We start from the raw sequence: 22409 nt of genomic DNA on the forward strand, positions 1-22409 counted from the left end.
GCAGCGTATATGCCTGTAATGCCCTTTGGGATCCTTTAGAATGAAGATCATTATATACCGGGGTTCTCAAACTTCATTGCACCGTGACCCCCTTCTGACAACAAAAATTACTACATGATCCAAGGAGGGGGGACCAAAGCCTGAGCTCACTGAAGCCCCACTACCCCGGGGGGGGGGGGGCAAAGCCCAAGCCCAGTGGGGCCAAAGCGGCCTGTAACCTGAGCCCCACCACTCAGGGCCTCAGGCTTTGGACCCGGATGTGGACCCCAGTACCCAGCAAGCCTAACCCCAGTCCTGGCAACCCCACTAAAACGGGGTCACGACCCACTTTGGGGTCCCCACCCACAGTTTGACAACTGCTGTTATATCATTATTGCATACCATTAAGATATTGTTGTTACAGGTCTGCACAAATTCTGCATCCACCAATTGCCAGCAGCAACCTCCAAAGAGGCCAATACCACACAGAAAGGCAGATGGGAATAAACTCTCATAACTCCTCTGATAAAGTGTTACTGACACAATGCGTCTAGCCCCCTGCCATCCTGAAGGCTCCTCTGCAGCCTAGCTCCCTTAGTGACAACACTAGGGTAAACGTATTGTGTTTGAAAGATATGATGTATACGAGTAAGTATTTCTTCATGGTCCAATTTGAAGTTCAGACAAGAGCAGGAATATTGACTCTGCCCATCTGCCATAGCCCCCATTCACCTCTCTTAGGGAAGATACTTATTTGGGCAGCATGTTTTAGTAAAGTTACATTACGTTATGTATCATATTCAAGCCTTACACAATCAAAAGAGAAAAGTGAAAAATGAGGCCATGTAATATTCAATGTGATCTTGATGCAATCGGAGCTCAGAAAAGCATGGTCTGGTCACGGTCACAAAATGAGCACTTTATCTTCTCCAATAATGTCAACAGACAAGAGATATGTGTCATAGAAGTAGTATGCTCCTTTTAATACTTCCATTGTTGTTCAAGCATTGAAACTGCTTTGGATGACAGTTTTTGAATAATGCTGGAAATCTGAGGCAGGAGACAACTCTGAATATTTAATTTTTAAACCCTTAAGAACTGTGTTGTTATGGCATCGGTGACTCTAGAATGTGCTTGATATGACAAAATAGACATAAATGTTAAGCGCAAACTCTGCAGATATGTGACATCAAGTGTTCAAACCAATCAGATGGGGGGAAAAAGCCAATTAAATGTTGGGATCCTTACACAGAGGAACAATAACATCAAATGACAGAGGGGCTGTGTTGCTACTAGCTCTCCCACACATACACCCGAACTCTAATATCTAGCGTGTGTGGGGGCGCACATGCATGAAGCAAGGACAGAAGGTGAACCAGTGCTGCCTGAAATGGGGAGTACGCTCTGCTCTCATCCTTCCATGGACTCAGGAGCTACTCTATCACTTTACACCCTGTCACATCTGACAGTGAAGAGGAGCAAAAAGTCCCTGACTTGTAATGATTGGGAAGGTACACAGGAGTGATATACTATTACAGTTTACACATGGTCCCCCGTAAAGCAATGGGCGTTTTGTAAACACAGTGATTGGAATGGTTGGGTGATGTCCCTTTGAAAAGGAGGAGAGAGAGACTGTTGGAAGCAGGAGGTTCCATGGCACTTGAAAGCAACAGTTGGAACTGGTCAGCTGACATGAGAAGGATAAAAGTATGGGGAAGAGAGAAAAGAAGAGAAGAGAAGAGCAGTCAGGGAGGAAGCATTACTAGGAAGCTTGGAAGAGTGCATCAGAAGAGCTGAGTGAAAGGAAGGGAACAAGAGGGGAAACCAACAGAATCAAAGAAAAAGCAAGAAGTAGCAGTGGAAGAATAACAGACTGGGCCATCCCTCCAAAAAGAGAAGTGAGTTCCTAGCTTTCTCTCACTGCATGGAGCATATACAGATCTGAATTTGCTTCCTGACCTTTTTTTGGGGAAAAAAATACAAACATTTCAAGTATTTCTCTCTCTCTCTCTAATGAATATATTGTGGTCCCATAGGCTAATTACCTAGTTCTGGTAAAAGGTAAACAGTTTCATAGGATGTTCTTATCAGTACCCAGGAACTACAATGTGGTGTTGGCATTCAAGACGGCGCATCCCAGCTTACTAGACCTTAGATGCATCAATGGGCCATACTAATCATGTGCCTCAGGGATACCGAATGATCAGGCTTGACAGAATCAATTTTTTTAATATCATTTCAATGGATACTGATGTTTATTTTAAAGCTTTTTTTATTTTTAACCATTTAAATGTTCACACTTGTGGGAAAGTATGGGAGGTTCAGGCAACGGGGTGGTCAGACAAAAATTATTTAGTGACAGAAGACACTGAAATTCAGAAAGTTAAAACTTTATAACCATTAAAATACAAATTATCAACGTCACATGTCAAAATATACCAAGTACGTATTGTTAAATCAAACTCTAATACGTTCTCAAGTAGCATTTTTCTAACTTTGCCTGCCTGTATATTTCAGTTATTATGGATGGAAATACTTTTTGTCAGTTTGTGTGTGTACGGTGAAATAGATGTTTACTGATATCTATCAAAAATCTAATCCTTCCAAGCCTCTAAATAATTCATAGACTCAAATGCAGGGTGAGGAGTAGACAGAGGCTTCTCCCACTGTGATGTTCCCATTTGGAAGTAGCTTTCCTACAGATGTCCACGTTTTTAGGTACTTGGAGCCCTTCATATGAAAATCTGAAGAACTGCAGTGAATGGTAAATATATGGTTTATGCCAGAGACAATCCAAGCAGATATAACTGTTTGCCGTATAGACTGGCTCCAGCGATTAAACTTGAAGCCAGCTATTAAAGAAGGAAAAAAACAAGCCACACTTACCCTCTCTGAAGATGAAGACAGCAACAATAATGGATCTTAGGAGATTCACACAGGGAATGAGGCAGTTTCTCCTCAGTGATATGCTTCAACAGTGCCCTGGAGAGACACCCCTAGGAAGGAGAAAATAATTTAGTCTCCATGACTCTTTCAGTCCCTTGCTTCTCATTTCTGACTGCCAATAAGCATGCTCACCCATGGTACTAACAATTGCTATCGTACAGACGTAATGAGACCAAATACAGTGATGTTCCTTTCCTCTTGGCAGCTATTCATACAGCAAACAGGGCTAGAACATTAGAAATAGAAAAGTCACAGAACACTCCGGGACAGTTGGGAATGGTGACTGTTAGAGCTGGAATTTGGACGTGAAAGACAGCAACTGGGGAGTGACACGAGGGATTTGGCTGTTGGAATTTGAGAGGTGAGAATGGCAGTTCTTAGGGGGAATCCCAGAGAGAAGAAAGCTGAAGAAAGTGCAGTGACAACAGTAGGAACCATCTGAGGGGGAGAGAGGGATCAGGCAGGGAAGTGTTACTGGGATGTTGGGTAAAGTGTGTGAGAAGAGCCATATGAAAAGGAGGCGAAAGAAGAGAGCAAGAGAACCAGGGACAATGCAAGAGGCCAGAGAGTGGCAGAGAAACAGCAGACTGAAAAATGCAGTGGAAAAGATGAGCTTCTGGTTCGCTTACTCTGTGCTGAGCACATGAGGGTATAGAAACATAGAATCTCAGGGTTGGAAGGGACCTCAGGAGGTCATCTAGTCCAACCCCCTGCTTACAGCAGGGCCAATCCCCAATTTTTGCCCCAGATCCCTAAGTGGCCCCCTCAAGGATTGAGCTCACAAGCCTGGGTTTAGCAGGCCAACACTCAAACCACTGAGCTATCCCTCCCCCCCCAAATCACTGAATCACCTTCTAACCTGATGTATGTTTAAATTACTCAAAGAATAAGCGCTGTACATTTGGGGATGAAACACAACAAAGTGATTGAATCCATGTTTTAAGAGCAAAATGGAATTCAACAGTAACTACATAGCCATGACCGGCAGCTCCAGAACATAAAAAAAGTGTGTTTACAATCGATATCTAGTCTCCTAAGAAGCCCTATGCTATCTCAATCAAGTTAGCTGAATGCGATTGAAAAGCTCTCTAAACGCTCGTTGAGACGCAGGCTAACGGAAGCATTTGAAGCTGTGGCCTAGGCTTTTTCAAATAGCAACAAGATGGCAGTGACCTGTGCTCGTTATTCACTTGCAACTGGATAGGAACCGCTAATTGAGATATCAAAAACCAATTATTGACTCTATGAGCCAACCAGTGCCTCTCAGCTTAACCTTTCAGAAGACGTTACAGGTTGGGTTTAGGCTTTAGAAGGACAAAGAACCCAAAGCAGCACACTTATTATGAGTGATTAACAGTCAGGTGACCCCAGAACCCCATTACTGAGTGACATTGCTGCATAGCTACCAGTGGCTCCCTCAAGCCTACATCCTTTTTCTGTGGTGACAGATTGTACAGGACAGAGTTCAGACAGCCCGTGATACACTCTTCCCTTGGGCCACTGTGCCAGAGCAGGAGGTGGTAGGTGTACGTTGCACACAGCGGATGTTGTGACTATCATGGCTACCACAGCAGGCATGCATAGGCCACCACGCCAGCTCCTTACTGGGCAGGAAACCTGCGGGGCCAACCCTCGGGCACTTATGGAGCTGCAAGGCCAGTGGCTGGAGCGTGTTTTGGGGCAAGAGAGCTGCAAGGTCATCGCCTGGGGGCGCGGCAGCCCATCCCTGGGCACAGCTGTCGAAGGCCGGGCGGAACCAGCCACGTGTGTGATGGAGCGGGACAGCGCGCGCCGCTGTCCTACTTTCCCTCTCCCGCGCCCGCTTCTCGCGCCGTCCTCGGTGCCTTAGCACTGAGCTCCGTCCGCCCTCTCCCTGTGCGCGAGGCGCGGCCAATGGGGGCACAGCGTGGGGCAGGCGGCGGAGGCGGGGCCCACATGGAGTCTGGTGCGGCTGCGCACAAAGCTGCCCGCCCCTGGATGTTCAGGACGGGAGGGGGTGTCTACGCCTGCGCATAACAGCGCTGGTCTCACATGCCCAAGAGCGGTGTTTTCTGCGCCTGCGGTGTGCGCCTCCCCTCCCCAGTGGCCGGGAGAGGGGGATTGCTACGCATGCGCAGTGTGGCCTTCGTACCCCTGTGCCCCGGAGGGGGGGGTTGCTGCGCTTGCGCACAACGCTGCCCGCCCCTCGCCAGCAGTAGCAGCAGTAGGAGGAGGCGGCGTTGGTCCCGGCTGGGGCGATAGCGTGAGGGTGCCCGAGCGCCGCTGTTGCCCCCTTTTATCCGGGAGCCCCAGGTCCGGGCCGAGGAGGAGGAGGAGGAGGCGTCCCGGCCGCGGAGGGAGTCCGAGCGGCGGCGGCAGCAGCAGTCTGTGCCCGGCCCCCCCTGCGCTCAGTCCCGTTACAACCCCCTCCCTCCGCGCTCCGCAGCCACCAACATGTCGGCGCCGGCGGCCAAAGTCAGTAAGAAGGAGCTGAACTCCAACCACGATGGGGCCGACGAGACCTCAGGTGAGGCCGGGACGGGGGAGGGAAGGGAATGGCGGCGGCCGCCGCGGCCTCCTCCTCCCCGCACGGCGCTGCACCGACCGCCATTTTCCCCAGCCACACGGGCCGCGGCCGGGCCGGAGGCGGGAAGAGCGCGGGGTCGGCCGGGCGGATGTGCAGGCCTCAGCCGCGGCAAGAGGAGGCCATGTTAGAGCCCTTTTGTCTGTACTGCCCGGCCTCCTTCTCCGCGGGCGGGGGGCGCTGCGGCCTGCGCGGAGCAGCGGGACCCCCCCTCCTGGAGCAGCATCCGCGGAGCCTCATTGTGCTCCGCCGCCGCCATGATGCTTCGCCGCCTTGTGGTCTCGGAGCCGCTACTGCTGCATGGTGCTGCCCGGCCGCGCAGCGCCGGGATAGAGCGGCGCTGTCTCGGTGGCTGGCGGGGCCCGCCCGACTGGGGAGCCACGCGCTACTCGTGCAGCAGCGGGATGCGGCTGCCCGCCCGTCCCCACGTGCGATCCGAGCAGCCCGTGTGTCCTGAAAGGTCGGTACTCGGTTCACCGTGGCGTGGGGTTTGCATCAGTCGCCGCCGTAGGGGGAACTTGCCCCCGGTAAAGGCTGTCGGTTCCCCCACCCATAGATGTTCGCCTGTTTGGCGCGGGGTGTGGAGGTGCTCATGGCAACGAGCCTCCAGGCCAGCCGCTCTCCGCTGTGCCCGGTTCCTTTCACACACGTGCTTCCCGCACCTGAGTTTTCCTGTGTAATGGGGGCGGGGGAGAGAAAACGACACCAATCTACCCATCTCCGGCCGCAGGGTGGGGGTAGGGCTTGGCTCTGAGGCCCCCACCGGAAACAGCTACCCCATCACACGAAATCCTCTGTGTTCGCAAAGTAATCGGGGGAGGGGTGCCTGTGCCGCACTTCTACAGCTGCTTCCCGCTACCTTTCGTTAATCTTAAAACACTTTAGGCAAACAGCCATTGCTTAATTAAGCGCTCCAGCAGCCTCTGCCGAGTTAAAGTTCTGATTAGAAGATATCCACTTCATGGTGGTTTTGAAATATTTACCTGCATCTCTTCCGAAACGCGCCTGTTAATTGTGGAAAACAGCATTTCCAATTGTACTGTTTTAATGAGCATTTTGTATCTTATTTTTTCTTTAGTATTCAGTTCGCTTAACTGATTCAATTTCTGTAACTGTGTTCAGTTCAGAAAGAATGATTTGGTGTATAATTTTAGTAAATTATTAAACTATTGTTGTTTCAACAGATGGGCTATAAAATACCAAGTGTATATGACAATATATTGTGAATTAGCACGGGACCTGGTTTGAGCCCTTTTTAAAGGAAAAAGGAAAAAGACAGCAAAGCTTTACACCAATCTTCAGAGACTTCACTTAGCAAGTTCAGTTAGTAAAAAATGGTAGTTTTACAAGGTCTGGTGAGCCTTGTTGTATCAAGTGGAAATAATCATTTAAATGCCATCCAGAATAGTGGTAAAGGTTGTGAAAATAAACTTTTCTGATTGTTTCTCAAGTGGTGTCATATATTATTGAGACTTCTTTTCAGTAACTTACAGAGTTTGATGGATTTATTTTTCTTTCAGAAAAAGAGCAACAGGAAGCAATTGAACATATTGATGAAGTACAGAATGAAATAGACAGGTAAATTATTTAAAAAAAAACTTTTGAATAATTTAAATTATGTTTTAGCAGAACTGGTAATAAAAATGCTTTTGTAACTGAAGTAGCGTATGTACCATAGTTGTTCTCACACTTTCCAAAATCTCAAAAGTATAGTAGTGGTTTGACATTTGAAGGTGCAATCTTGTGTCCTGTTTAGCTGTGTACAAGTAAACTAGCTGGGCCTTAAGATAGAACTTGACTTTTAACACTTGAAATACATTGTGATGACTTTAAAATGGCTTTGACAGTATAGATCTGGCTCTCATTGCCTTTTGCAGGTTAATACTTATTTTATTTTTGTAAGATTTCATTTCTTTGTGAAAAGCAGAACTGAAAATTGACTTAATAAAATGTCTAGATTTAATTTAAAAGTGCATACACCAAACTCTAGGCTCTTGTATGTTTTATAAAATCTATCGAAATTTACACTGGAGCAGTAAGCTATCTATCTTCTCAGGTCACTGCCGGCTTAGGCCCTGATGCCTGCAACCTTTTTCCTGGCAAACAGACACCCTTCCCACTACCCTCCTAAACTGACTAATGAACCTCCAAGTGGACATAGGAGTCTGCCCGGGAGGAGCATTTGCAAGATTAGGACTTTACTGTGTAACAAACCATTTTTAAAAAAAAAAAAGAGAGAGAGTTCTGTGGTCTTAAACGGTTCTCTTTGTGGCACACAAACTTATTTTGTGTTTATCTTGTTTTTCTGGCAAATAATATGAGGAGGGGCAATGAGCTTGAATCTGATCCAGTATCATGTGTCAAAGTTCACCGGTCCTTCTAAACTAGATATTTACAAATTTTAATAGTGTGCTGCTTTCAATTTAGAGCCCAACCCTTCAAATGCCCCAGAGCATAGCGTTTACTAGTGGTGTAGTTTCAGTCAAGTCAGTGGGGTTACTCCCGATAGTACAAGCTAAATAGTGTTTGCAGGATTGGGCCCCTTGTTTTTGGCTGACATATTTCAGGCAGGGTTGATTAGTTTAATTAAATAATCCATTCTAGTTTTGGACTGTCTACTGATTTTGCACTTTGTTCAAACTTCAGATCCCCATGCTATAATACAGTTGTTAACATGAACCTTTCTTTTCCTTTAGACTGAATGAACAAGCAAGCGAGGAAATTTTGAAAGTAGAACAGAAATACAACAAACTCCGCCAACCATTCTTCCAGAAGAGGTCAGAACTGATCGCCAAAATCCCAAACTTCTGGGTAACAACATTTGTCAACCACCCACAAGGTATGTTCCCAGTGCCTTTTTTTTTTGGTGGCGGGGGGGTGGAGCTGGGAGGGGCATCAGGGAAGTTTGTTACATTATGTACGCCTTTTAGTCCTTTGGTTGAGAAAATTGCTCTTAGATTTTTGTTTCCCCCGATTAACAACACTGGCTTCTGTTTGACTACATGCCTAGAACTTCCTTTTGAGGCGATAATGCTATCAAACGGAAGCAGTTTATCCATTTCTACTTCTATTGTCCCAAAGATTTTCTTCCACTTGCGTTTTGAATCCAAGAACAAACTTGATCGCCATTATTAGGACTCCACCACTATACTTTTTACCGTCCTCTTAAGTGAAAGAGAATACACCTTTAACAACCTTTTCAGTGCTCTTTTATGGACTGTATTGCAGAGAGTACTTGATAGTGACCTCTGGGGAGCTGAGAGCCAGTGGCTCTTTTGAGCTTCCTCTATAGATGGGCTGGGACAAGTAAACAATATACCAAATGTCCTACTAAATCAACTTTCTGTGACAGTTTCTTATAATGTTTGCTGCAAAATAACCTATATAAATAGCTTTGTGATGCAAGATTCCTAATTCTACCATAGTATCTGCACTGTTGGGGGAAGAAGATGAGGAGGCACTGCATTATTTGACCAGAGTTGAGGTGACAGAGTTTGAAGATATCAAATCAGGTTACAGAATAGATTTTGTAAGTATCACGGACAGTCTGTTTAATGTTGTGCCATTTTTATTTGCATGTAACCTACATCAGAGAACAGTAGCATAACTTAATATTTCAAAACTTATAGTACTTAACGTTTTTTAACATATCTGGTGTGCTATAGACAAGTATGCAATCCTAACTTTATTCTTTCCACTCTACAGTATTTTGACGAGAATCCATACTTTGAAAATAAAGTTCTCTCCAAAGAGTTTCATCTGAATGAGAGTGGAGATCCATCTTCAAAATCAACTGAGATCAAATGGAAATCTGGGAAGGCATGTATCTTTACTGGGGCGGGGAGGAATTAAATCATTGCTCCACTTGAAACAGTGGCAGTGAGTGCTCAGTGCTTTGATGCAAAAGAAAAAACACACACACCCAGTCCATTCCTGCTGGATGAAACCCAAGGATATGGTGAGGCTGCATCTACACTGAAGCTTGTAGTTAATTCTCTCACTTTGTCGCGCACCCGTGGAAGTGCTAGTGAAGACCAGTTGTCAGTATTTCTACAAGCATGTCAGTTCAACTGCTCAGAGTGGGCCTAGAAATCACAGTGAAGTGTGTGCTTTTATAAAGAAAACAAATCCACATTAGCACTCCCAACTTTTTTAGGGAATTCTCCCACAGTTGATCTAACATCAGTGCTACAGCTCTCATTGTAAACAAAGCCTAATTTAAACTTCAGGTTACAGCTGCCTTTCCAATTTCAATATTATTATGCTAAAAGTTTGGGTGGCACTTGGTCTTTGTAAGGAAACTAACAAACCTTTTTATCTAATGAATTGTTTTTCTTGCATTTGCCAGTTACATCTATATAGTTAATGCTTTCTTTGTAATTCATAAGTTACATGTACATCTTGTGGAACTTCTGAATTAGGAGCTCATTTCCTGCACCTCACAAAAGTAAACTACAATATTGCAAATGAGTCAATTTGAATCCGTCATAGTTGGATCTGTTGGAAAACTGCATCACACTTCAGTCAAAATTTTAGCATTTTCCTCTGGTGTTCTGGGGTCTTCCAGCAATAACTTACATCTTGCAGTACCTTATGGTCATTCAGCTAATTATTAAAACAAGCTGAGTTATAGCTGTCCATAAAATTGCATAAACAAGTATATGCTGGGCAAAGTGTCTCAACAAAGCAGCAGCTAGAAGTCCGTACACATTAAGCAACGAAGTAAAAGGTCCAGAGTTACCTCTGAAGTCATGTTTTCCAGGTGTATAAGACAGGACAGTACAGAGGTATTGGTCTCAAAGGCGTGAGGTTAACTTATTATATTCTCTTGCTAGTGAATATGTTGTAGTAGCATAAAAAGTGAGTTGTATGCTTTCCCCCTTGCAATTGCTACAAAGGGGAAACAGGAAATTTAAAAGGGGAAAACTCCAAGGATAAAAGACTTAGATTAAGGATTTATCTTTTTTATGAAGAAAACAAGGATGAGCCCATCCTAGGGGGAGAGAAAAGGAAGAGTGGAGTGTTAAGACAATGTTTTATAAAAAGGCCTAGAGTAGTGGTGGGCAGCCCATCAGGGTAATCTGCTGGCGGGCCGCAAGACCGTTTGTTTACCTTGACTGTCCACAGGCATGGCTGCCCGCAGCTCCCAGTGGCTGCGGTTTGCCGTTCCCAACCAATGGGAGCTGCGGAAAGCGGCATGGGCTAATTTGAGAGCTGCTTAAATTGTTTGTGCTTAATGTTAGCATTTAAATAGTTCTAACAAGTCTTTGAAATTAGCACTTCAGTAAATGGTTTGTGTCATACCTTTGCCACTGTGTGGCTGGGAACATTAACAAAGGTCAACAGGTAGTCTCTTTGAATTGTCAATATTTCAGTGGAGAAAGCTAGAAATAAAGGGAGTGAAAACTTACATTCTGAGGAAAGTAGCAAAAAATTGAGCGCTTTTTTACTAGCACTGAACCTATTCATGAGAAATGGTAGCTGAAACTCATAGCTATGAGGTGTCAACTAGTACATGCCCTTGGGGCTCTGTATAATCTGTCTCCTACACACCTCTCCTTGAAAAAGAACAAGTAGTATGTGGTTGCGTAAATAAGCACATCTCCAAACGCATCTTGTGAAACATGGTCAGGAAATTCTTTCAGGAAAATACTTAACTTTGTCTCTTCTTTTTCAGGACCTGACAAAGCGCTCAAGCCAGACACAGAACAAGGCCAGTAGGAAGAGGCAGCATGAAGAACCAGAAAGTTTCTTTACCTGGTTCACTGACCACTCTGATGCAGGTGCTGATGAACTAGGAGAAGTCATCAAAGATGACATCTGGCCAAATCCATTACAATACTACTTGGTACGTGTAGAGTTGAGCTGTTTGTAACAGTGTTCTTGTGGCAATGTCAGAATTAATTTGATCAATGCAGTAACATTGTATATGTATTTTTAATTAAGGTTCCTGATATGGATGATGAAGAAGGTGAAGGAGAGGAAGATGATGATGATGATGAAGAGGAAGAAGGGTTGGAGGATATTGATGAAGAAGGAGATGAAGATGAGGGGGAAGAAGACGAAGATGATGATGAGGGAGAAGAAGGAGAGGTGAGAACACATTGTTTCCAGATCCAGGAGATGAATAGATCCAATTAGGAAATCCTGTTTCAGCATTGAATTTATCTTGTTGATAAATGTTAAGGTGTTATTGACACACTGTACAGTCTGCTATTATGTTTTTCAGAGGGGAGTTCGTATAGGTGATAACAGTTCTTGCAGCTTGAGCAATGATTTTAGTGTATGATTTAGTTGGTGTGGGGGGGGGGCAAGTACTGCCTTTAATTTGGAGATGGATAGCTTTAGGAAACTCGTTGGCAAAAATGAGGAAAATTGATCTGTTTGTTTTATACCCCAGTTCATCCAAAAGCCTGTTTTTTCTTTTGGCAAACTGGTTTTTATTAGTGAGTTACTGGGTATTTGAGTGCCAATTTTAACATTATTCCATAAATAGCAAATTTTTTTGTATGCATCCACTTTTAGCAGGTTTCACCTATTATATACACTTTACTCTGGACTGTTGCCAATTTTTATGTGGTTGTGTCCTCATTTTGGGAGTGCTAGGGATGACCTCCTCACCTCTGCTACTCTCACAATCTCCAGTGATTTAAAGTTTGGAATTAGTTATCACCCAGTAACTGGGAATGTTGCACTGTTTCATTTGTTACAATTAATTTATTAACCACATTTGGCTTTTGTTATTGAGGTACATGAAACTGCCTTGGAGGCAAACAATGGGGAAGGCTTTGGACGCTGTGCACGTAGACACATAAGGTGCTTGATTTTAGATGCAGTAACTAAGCTCTGCTGAGCAATATTCTTGTTAGTATCTAAATAGTATTTTATTTAATCTTGTAGATTATTTACTTAGACTTTACTACTCTTTAAGACTGCCTATTCAAAGCTCTGGGTGCCCTTAGCAGTCTCTTCAATATTCACTAACAAATAGTTCTGTCAATTTTCATCCAAATCATATGTCCCAGCAATAACATGGAGATCAAACCTTATCCAGCCTTACCTATTTCCATATGGAGGGGGAGAAAACATGATCTTTTCAACCAGTCCTGCAAGAATATCTGCACAGGACTTTTTAGAGGGTCAAAAATTCTGGTTAATTGCTGTTTGAAAGTCAGGGCTGTCTGGAGTTTGAATGTACTGACTCCAGCTCCTTCCCTCTCCCCACCCTCCAAAAAGTGACTAGATTTTAACTGTTTCTTTTCTTTCAACAGGAAGATGAAGGAGAAGATGACTAATTAAACACTGATGGATTCCAACACCCACCCCTCCTTTTCTTACCTTTTTAATTTTTCTCCAGTCCCTGGGAGCAAGTTGCTGGTTTGTTTTTTTTTTTGTTTGTTTGTTTGTTTTTCCCCCACCCTTGTGCTCAGTCGCCTTGTTCTCTTGAGGTCTCTTTTTCTCTCCTCTACACCATGGTTCACCATTTATTTTGGGGGAAATACCCTGAGCAGAATACAGTGGAAAAGAAAATCTCTACCAGTTTCTGTTCCAAGTTCATTTTTATCCCTTTCTGTCTCAAAACAAAAACTGTTTATGGAATCAACACACCATGTTCTGTGGGAAAAAAGAAAACCTTCTGCTCCCTTCACTCTGCTGGAAGCTGAAGAGTGCTAGGCCCCTGTGTAGTAGTGCATAGAATCTGGCTTTTTTCCTTCTTTCTCTGTATATTGGGCTCAGAGATTACAGTGTCTCTCTGTGAATATGGACAGTTAGCATTTACCAACATGTCTGTCTACTTTCTCTTGTTTAAAAAAAATTAAAAAACTAAAAAAAAATGGGGTATAGAAGGTCAGCAAGGGTGGGTTTCAGATGTTTGGGTGGGTTAAGTGGGCATTTTGACAACATGGCTTCTTCTCCTTTGGCATGTTTATTGTGATGTTTAACAAACATCCTTGCAGTTTAAGATGACACTTTTAAAATAAAATCTTCTCCTAATGATGACTTTGAGCCCTGCCACTTGATGGAGAATCAGCAGAACCTGTAGGATCTTATTTGGAATTGACATTCTCTATTGTAATTTTGTTCTTGTTTATTTTTAAATTCTTTTTTTTTTTTTTTTTTTTTTTTTTGGTTCACTGGAAAGGAAAGAAAGATGCTCAGTTTTAAACGTTAAAGTGTACAAGTTGCTTTGTTACAATAAAACTAAATGTGTACACAAAGGGACTAATGGTCTTCACTGAACAGAATATGTTTCTGATTTTTCTTGCTCATTTTCCCGTATATTGTCAAATTTTTTTTGTCTGTAGTTCCTAATTTAACACCTGTTGGTATGTGGTCAGTATGTCTGTATTGCAAGATAACCTCATGGCTATATGGATTTAACCTGAATTTAAATTGTTAGATAGTTTTCATATCTGAAAAAAGTGTTTACTTTAGGTGTAACTTACCATAAATTATCTGATACTATCAATAAGTTGCTGTCAGACTGCCTATCAATCATTACTATAAATTGGCAGTCATTACTGTAATCTGCACATTGTTTCTCTTTACTTATTTTTATATCTCCATAGGAATGAGTTGTGGTTACATTCCTCTTACGTTAAATTAATGGAGTCTTTAAATGTTCCCTCTTGCACCAAAAAGATCACCTGATGCTCTAAAATAAAGAAATTTGCAGATTTAAACACTCATTAGTGATGTAAGAGATACCACATATCTCTAATAAATCAAATCACTGAGAAGACCATACAAACTCAAGTTAAATGATCAAAGGCTAATGTTTATAATCCATTTGGTAAATAGCTTTCTCAGTTGAGATGTTAAATCAGTTTCAATTACACATTCAGGCTGATTGTACTCCTCTTCAAAAACAGAAGAATCTTATTCTGCTAAATTACATGTCACAAGGATGTGGTTACTTTGCGTGTGGAATTTCAGTGCCATACAACCTCCAATCTATGCTGTTTATATTTTCAACTATGTGAGCTAATAAAATGCAACCTGTTTTGATTTAAAAGTATCAATTGCCTAAAATCTACATCTAGAACTAACCAGAATAGCAAGTGGCAAAGTTTGATGAAACCTGTTCTAGCAATAATTAGCATTTATACAATTACTTTAAAAAGTAGAATACCATATAAACTAACCTCATTTCAATGGATATTTTAAAACCTGTATAGAACAATTTTAGTATTAAATCATTGTATAGCTGTCTTTTCCTAATGGGTTCTCAGGATGGGGGTCCTCACTCTTACGGAAAAATTTCTTTTAGCCTGTCATAGCAGCACATGTGTATTTTGTGATGCTAGAGAATTAGTGCTACGGAGTAAGGTTATTCTCTTGAGTGATATTCCACAGTGGGGAGAGACACTCCTTAAAAGACAGAACCAACTCACTTTGTTCAGTGACAGTTGGGTTGGACCTACTGCTTTAGTCCATGTCCATTTTTTGCATCAATTTTAAATAACTCCATCTTTTAACCAATTTAGTTACATTAGTGCTAAAACTAGACAAACTGTTGCCCTGCATCTTGTGTAGCCATTTATGTAGTGCACAGTAAAATGCTACTAGAACTAACTAAATTGTGCTTATTTAGGGAGAAATCTCTATGCTGTCAGAAAGAGTGCGTAAACTATCTCCTGCCTATATTGCAAGACCTATAAAAAGTTACATAATCTGCTTTTCCCCAGGACACACACAATAAGGTGGTACAGCTGAATACCAAGGACAAAAAGTAAGATGGGGGGAGGTGTGATCAAATGCCCCTCCAAGTTTGAAAACAAAAACTGATTAGTACGATACAGGTGGCAAAACAATCCCACTATTGTGCAGACAAAATATTGGTTTAACTTTCTGGTGAAACTACTCTACATTGCAGTTTTATTCTTCACAACAGTAAGAGTAAACAACCTTTGAACTGCTAGTAAGATTACTTTTGTTCTGGTAAACTTTTATCAACTAGTAGTGGGGGGAAATATAAATTGAGTAGGGATTAAAACACTTTCCAGATTTAAAAATACAGCCCTAAGTGCCCATCCAGTGCTCTACACACCTACTTGGAAAAACTCAGTCAAACATACCTATTTAGAAGTGCCTGTTCTTTGACCCGTTTCATTAAGCTTAGTAGATACTTGTAAAAAGAAAAGGAGTACTTGTGGCACCTTAGAGACTAACCAATTTATTTGAGCATGAGCTTTCGTGAGCCACAGCTCACTTCATCAGATGTTTATGTGGAAACTGCAGCAGACTTTATATACACACAGAAATCATGAAACAATACATGATTTCTGTGTGTATATAAAGTCTGCTGCAGTTTCCACATAAACATCTGATGAAGTGAGCTGTGGCTCACGAAAGCTCATGCTCAAATAAATTGGTTAGTCTCTAAGGTGCCACAAGTACTCCTTTTCTTTTTGCGAATACAGACTAACACGGCTGTTCCTCTGAAACCTGTCTAGATACTTGTAATTACTTATGTAATACACTGATGGGTATGTTTTCAAGGGATAGAAATGTCCTTGTAACAATTAGGGTCAAATACAAGTTCTGCAATTTCATAAATTAAGACCGGAAGAGGGATCTCTAGTACATTCCTTAAAACCTTTAATCACTTTTTAAGGTAAACTATCCTTATGAATTATCTTGGCAGATCATTTATCATGAACCTCTCAACAGAGGTAGGAATTCTCCCATTCAAGCTAATGGAAGCTGGCTTTTACTTCCAGTATGAGAGTTGTCTAAGTTAATGGTTTACAATTTAGAAGTTGAAGCATTTAATAAAGTTTTAGCACGTGTATTTAACCAGTATGATAAGAAAGCATATGGAAGAGCTTCCATATTCTTATGTTTGAAGTTTAATAGATAAAGGAAGCAGAAATGTCTGCTGCTTCTGTAAACTTTAATGCCAGATCTTAAACATATGCACATGGGAAATGTATATAGATTGTAGAATTAGTAAATTTAGCACAATTGTGTTTGGGGGGGGGTCATTCAAAATGTATAGCATCTCAATTATTTTCTTATTAGTCTATGTGTGAAAATGTGAATGCCAGATTTCCTCTATCAGTAGACAGAATAGTGTGCATGTGCATGAGTGATTAGAAATTGAGGCCTATATTCATTTCTTTGAACTTGCAAATACTTTCCAGTTCTATTTGAAGAGAAAGTGGACCAGGTTAATAAATTTTTACTGATGCAACACCCAAATTACACCAAACACTGTAGCCACTGTCTATGAATTTTAAAACCATAATGTTGATCTTTGTTGGCTTGCAAGAAGATATTTTTATGCCTTTATTTCTGCTGTAACAATACTGTTAGAGCTTTCAGGAAAGCATTTGCTGTGACTGATAAATAGATTAAAGGACACTCATGTCATTTTCTGGGAGAATACCCTCAATAATACATAGTGATTTTGGAAAATTCCTTTTAAATATTAGTTGAGGGTATTTTTCTATACTTAATATTTATAAAGGTTAGTAAGGACCAATTAAGGGCCATATCCTGTATCAGGCTGTGTTATGGGGTAGATCTTCTAATTATGAAGTTCAGTTTTCTTTAATGGGACTCTGTGGGCTCAGGTTAGGGCTACTGGACCCCCTGGTAGGATGTAATTAAAGGACTATGCACAAAGAGCTGTCAATTGCAAAAAGTAAACAACATTTTCTAAGCTTATAGTATTTTAGGAGATACATGTCAGGTACCAAATTTTTAGAAATACACGATTTCTGAGGTTAGTGTTCTCCCTTTAATTTGTTCCAGACCAGGGAGAGAAACAGTTGCTAAAACACCAAGTTTCTACTACACTACTTGCCCTCCTTTTCTTTATTAGACACGGACTGGAAAGCATGGTTTCACTTTAATCATATTTATCTTAGCGTGCTATCTGGTAGACAACATCTAATAAATATTTTCTCCTGGTTTATGAAAGTAATTGTCATGCTTTTTTTCTAGTGAGACGTATAGGTTTCTTTACTGCCTCTTCATAACCTCTGGAAACCTCAGCTGTGCTCATTCATTAGTAGTACTTACTAGTCGGTGATAGAGTTTAGGGTCCTGGTCCTAGCTTACTGAATTAAATAATAAAGCTTTGATTTCCATTGGAACCGGATTAGGCCCTAAATCTGTAAAGAAGAGACATTCAAACTCACAGGGTAGTTTTCTGAACCAGAACTTCTGCCAGGAGGTGAGTGTGCTAATTTGGGAAGGAAAGGGGATAATGATATTTTAACGTAACAGATGTGAACAGAAATGGCTAAGGGAATTTGAAGCAACAATTGCAATTGTGGCTCAAGCTGGTCACTCAATGGGTGCTGACCCATGAGGTTAGCAGAGTCTATTCTACAATTTGAGCTGAAGATCACCTGTTCGATCTAGAACAAAGTATATTTTATATTCCACCCCACCCCTTCCCCTATTTTACTTCACCCGGACAACACCCCAGTAAAGCTGGAGTAGATACCACACGGGAATAGGACAGATCTATGAAGTCCAGGATCATCGCCTATGATTCCTGGAGCGCTTAAAGGGGCGCGGAGGAGGGAGTTGGAGCAGGATGTGCACCCCACGAGCAAAATCGCGGCTAAGGGTGGGAAATACAGAAGGGCTCGAATCTGTATTGTTCCTGATCATGCAAAGTTCCCTCCACGCCACACACACGTTACCAAAAAAAAATAGTACATCCGAGATGTTATGCTTCATATAATCAGTCCGTTATATGTGTCTCGCTAACAACTCACCCCTAGAGGGAGAAACACACACATACACACACACACTAGAATTAAAAATGTTCTCATTTACAATGTTTTATCTCCAGTCGAGCCCTTTCAACCTTAACTGCGGAAGGATCGTGGTAGAATCACCACAGAAGGCGATAAGCTTTCCTCAGGCAGCAATTCGTCCCTGATCAGAGTCACAAAAGTATCATCAGAGTCTTCGAACTCCACATCGGCGACGTGGGGTCTCCAAGGCCTAGGCTGATACGCCCAACCTATTGGGGTGGAGAAAATCAAGCGGAGGGGAACGAAGTTAGGAACCCGACCACTACGAACAAACAAACAAACAACTCACCGTAGAACAATTCCACTCCCTTCAGTGAGATAAATTAATTTGCTCCCAGTCAAGTCCTCAAGAGTTTCGCTTCTGCTACTGGTGTACCATCCTGCCCGGACCTATCCCTCCTCCTATCCACCCCCTCAATTTTCTTAGTTAAATACCCTCCACCGACCCCCAAATGATCCTCCTCCGTGTTTCAAAACATCCGTGGAAGGAGTGGAATGGTGATTAGAAGAATTGGTGCTTCTCCCCCACCCAGAGCACAAGTGAAAGAAGTTGTAGGGCCTCAGCAACCGACAGAACAATCCCTTCACCCTTCTCTCGAATCGCAATCGCTAGGGACAAAGGGACCCAGTTCCAAGACAGGACCTTAATCCCCGCCCCTTCTCCTGAAGGGGAGTAGACCATATTTCATCCGGAGACCATATTTGCAGAGGTCTCAGAGGGACCCCGGGTCCCCTGCGTCTCCGTTCCCAACGGCAGCACGGACATTCTTAGGAGGCGGTTACCTAGGTGTGCACGGCACCTGGGGCAGCTGGCCAGCATCCAGGAGTATCCCGGGAACCAGAAGCCATCCTCCGCCAGCCAGTGCTTGTGCACTAAGCCCTGACCAGGGTGATCACCGAGTACCTCTCCCCAGTGGGATCCTGGGAGAGCTGCACAGGCACTTTGCATTTCCCAACAGTGACCGTCATGTTCCTGACAGGCAGCACTGGCTAGGGAGGAACTTCAGGTCCCAAACTCGAATCCGCACGCTTGCAGAGAAATAATTCCTCTTTCTCCTCCTCAGGATCATGCTGGTGGGTTGCGCTTTGATGCTTGGCCTGGGGCACTTAGTGGCTGCAAACCTCCCTGAAGCAACCAAGGGAGAGGAAGAGGGCTGCTAGCAAAGCCAATGCATGCATCCTCCTCCTCCAAGCTCATACATGCACAAGCCCTGAGAGTGAATAGCTAGCTAGCCAGCCCCCCTTCCTTAGGACTGATGGGCTATTCAGCTGATTGGTCCTTATTCAGTGGTCCAGTTCTCCAATATTATTAAACTGCTTCTTGAGCCCCTCACACTGGCTGTTCCACCTGGAGAGAACCCAAGACCTGGAAGGAAAGAAGGGAAAGATCCTGTAAAGCCAGATTTCAGAGTAGTAGCTGTGTTAGTGTGTATTCGCAAAAAGCAGAGAGCACAGCGCTTTCCACAAGTTGGAGGACCAGGAAAACTAATTCTATTCTCTCCCCAGGCTTCTACCCAGAGCCTTCTCCAGCCTCTGACCATTCAAAATGCAGCCAAGACCCCTACCTGCTGTGAAAGGCTTTGTCTGCTGAAGATAAGAGCAGAATCTCTCTGCCCTCTCTACAGCTTCTGTTCCTCTGAGGCTGAATCTAAATCCAATAACTTGACTTTTTAACTTTCCAATATTTCCTTTATATGGACACAGTTTAGAGTATAATCATATAGTACAAAACAAACAAAAATACTGTAATTCTGTTACTAATAAACAGCAGATGAATAAGGGTTAGCACACATCTATCATTGTTTACTTTTGTAATTTAATTCAGTTTGGAAAAAAACTAGACTTCAGTTTCAGTTATACTTCTTGTTCTGGTCAGTTTAATTTGCTAGTTCTCATACTGTAATATTCAGGCTGCAAATTCTGCAGAGGAATGCTTACATAAAAAAAAAACAAATTTAATTTAATTTAAAAATAATGGAAACATTTATGTTTATATCAGGTTTTGTACACACTTTAAAAATAAATAAACATGGGACTATTATTAACTGAAAATATCCTCTAATTGTGTAGCCCATATTCCAGCTGTTAAGTTGTGGAAAGTTGTGTATCACTTCAGGACAGAAATAACCTGTTTAATGGAATAACAAACAGCATTACACGTGGCTGGCAGCAGGAAGAGATCTTTAAGTACAGGGCTCTACCACTTGAACTGAAGGAGAATGCCCTTTAAGTGTTTGGAATATAAGCTCTAGGACTGCAGTAAATCAATTCTGTTCCTATCTATGAGGGCAGTGTGACAAACACACATTGATCCAGAGGTCCAATACCACCAAGAATCCAGGACCACATTCCTGGACCTACAAGAAGAATTATGTAATGGAAGAAAGAGTCAAACGTTAAGTACTGAAGAGGCACAGTTTATCTTCCAGATTTTAACGTCTTTCCAGACAAATAACTTTCCTAAGATGGAGTTAAATATCTATCTTATTTAAGGAGGGATTTTAAAAGGACACCTTTGTTTTCTCATAAAAACAAATTGTAGGAAAACTGAAAATTAAAAAGTAGTGTTACACTTAAAATGGATTGTACTGTAGAATTTAAATGTAAGAGTACCTGTCTTTTTTAATCAGTGTATCAAACTGCTCCCTTCTTTAAATCTGTATGCAGTTTATGGATACAATTAAGCCTTTTATATGTATTCACCAAAGGAGAACTTTATTAGGATCCCCCCCCAAAAAAGTATATGGAGTTCCAAATTGTGTTGTTATACTGTGAGACGCTTTGCATAGACACATAGCTACCATATGTATGGTTCACTCTGGGGCTGCACAGTGGTGAGGCCTCACACATATATCATAGACAGGTATGTACAAAACTAAAGCCATATGTACTCCAAACTAGCTTCTCAGTTCCACAAGAAACAGAACCAGATTGTGCTTGATCCTGCAGGCTATACAGTAGGGAAAAGGAAGTGTGGGGATTGTGCTGTAGTCATATAAGGGAAGAAGGTACAATAAGTCTTTATTCCCTCTTATGTAGGTGCATAATCCCTCTGTGGAGCAGAAATAAGTTGATAGACTGAACTGCTGCTGGGGCAACCCTCCCAAAAGGACCAGGGAGAGAAGGGGGCATGTTCTCTTCTCCATGCAAAGCTAGCCTTGCAGAGCAGAGCACTGCACACTTCTCCATTTCAGAGGATGGCTAGGAATTCTGGTGAGTCAGATGGATGCATGGTGTAGCCCTCCCTCTTCCCACCAATGTAGTCAGGCCTTTCAAACCAGTCTGTTCAGTAGGATTTATGATATTTGGAGTCACAGTCTGGCAATCCTCACAAAAAATTCTTAATCAGAATTCCAGACACAAGAGTGCTGAGGGTGGAAAGCTGGGAGATAAGGGCAGAGTTAAGGTTTTCTGACCTTAATTGTGCAGGTGCATACTTTTCAATGCTCTTTTAAAAAATGTAACTTGAACATCATATGTCCAAGTATGTTTATCTAGAAAATGGCACCATTGCCCTAAAGTTTATTTTTTCTCCCTGAAAGAACTGATGAATGTTTACAACCTTAATCCATCTTAACTAAGTTTTTGCCTGGTAATGTGTTAATATTTAGGAGGCTCCATGGAGCCTCTTCCCTATTTAATTATTGACTCCTTCCCTCTTGGATCTCTGACCCCGTAGCAGATAGTGCTGGATTTACACACCCTGTCAGGTGTTGTTCGGATTCCTGGATCAAGGGAAGGTGGAACAGGATTGCTGGATTCCCCAGCAAGTAGCATTAGATCTCTGGATCAGTGTCAGGTGAGGTACATTGGCTATGCAGATCTCCAGCAGGTGGGACCAGATCTCTGAATCCCTGGCGATGGGCACCCGATTGCTGGGTCCATGGCAGGCGACGCTGGAAATGCTGAGCTCTGTGCCAGCGATCCCGGTGTCATAGCAAACGGCGCCGATCCACTCCTGGCGGGCAGGGGATACCAGGACTCAGCGGCCGGGGGCGCTGGATCCCTCAGTCTCAGGGGGCCGCCCGGCATTCCGGCAGGTGGCGCTGTAGTCCTCAGTGCCGCCAGCGGGCGCCTGCTCCCTGCTCCCGAACGCGCTCCCCTGCCGGGGTGAAGGTTGAAGTTTGAAAAGTGCCGGTTGC

At 42.8% G+C, this 22409-nt stretch overlaps 1 protein-coding gene and 1 long non-coding RNA gene across 3 annotated transcripts; one reads left to right on the forward strand and one right to left on the reverse strand.

Moving 5' to 3' along the window:
• Positions 1 to 2353: 2353 nt before the first annotated feature.
• LOC125623511 (uncharacterized) lies at positions 2354 to 4989 on the reverse strand. The gene is made up of 2 exons (XR_012665210.1): positions 2866 to 4989; positions 2354 to 2731 (listed from the first exon to the last, which is right to left on the reverse strand). It is a non-coding gene; the product is annotated as an uncharacterized LOC125623511 (long non-coding RNA).
• A 133-nt stretch (positions 4990 to 5122) lies between these two features.
• On the forward strand, positions 5123 to 13707 carry SET (SET nuclear proto-oncogene). Of its 2 annotated transcripts, none has more exons than XM_075120304.1 (8): positions 5123 to 5431; positions 7009 to 7066; positions 8185 to 8327; positions 8914 to 9017; positions 9194 to 9307; positions 11166 to 11336; positions 11435 to 11581; positions 12237 to 12814. In XM_075120304.1, the coding sequence occupies exons 1-8, from the start codon at positions 5359 to 5361 to the stop codon at positions 12339 to 12341; spliced, it is 915 nt and encodes a 304-aa protein (XP_074976405.1). In that variant the 5' UTR covers positions 5123 to 5358; the 3' UTR covers positions 12342 to 12814. The 2 variants fall into 2 exon arrangements, with proteins under 2 accessions (XP_074976405.1, XP_048678956.1); XM_048822999.2 differs by having other exon boundaries at positions 5129 to 5431; positions 12760 to 13707.
• The last annotated feature ends 8702 nt before the right edge of the window (positions 13708 to 22409 follow it).

Source organism: Caretta caretta, chromosome 16 (assembly GCF_965140235.1).
Source record: "Caretta caretta isolate rCarCar2 chromosome 16, rCarCar1.hap1, whole genome shotgun sequence".
Classification (NCBI taxonomy): domain Eukaryota; kingdom Metazoa; phylum Chordata; order Testudines; family Cheloniidae; genus Caretta; species Caretta caretta.

Excerpts from the sequence above, each read along its gene's own strand:
- SET (XM_075120304.1), top strand. The coding sequence starts at position 5,359 with ATGTCGGCGCCGGCGGCCAAAGTCAGTAAGAAGGAGCTGAACTCCAAC. Across the intron at positions 7,067-8,184 it reads GTACAGAATGAAATAGACAG|ACTGAATGAACAAGCAAGCG; the intron begins GTAAATTATTTA and ends CTTTTCCTTTAG. Across the intron at positions 11,337-11,434 it reads ATCCATTACAATACTACTTG|GTTCCTGATATGGATGATGA; the intron begins GTACGTGTAGAG and ends TTTTTAATTAAG.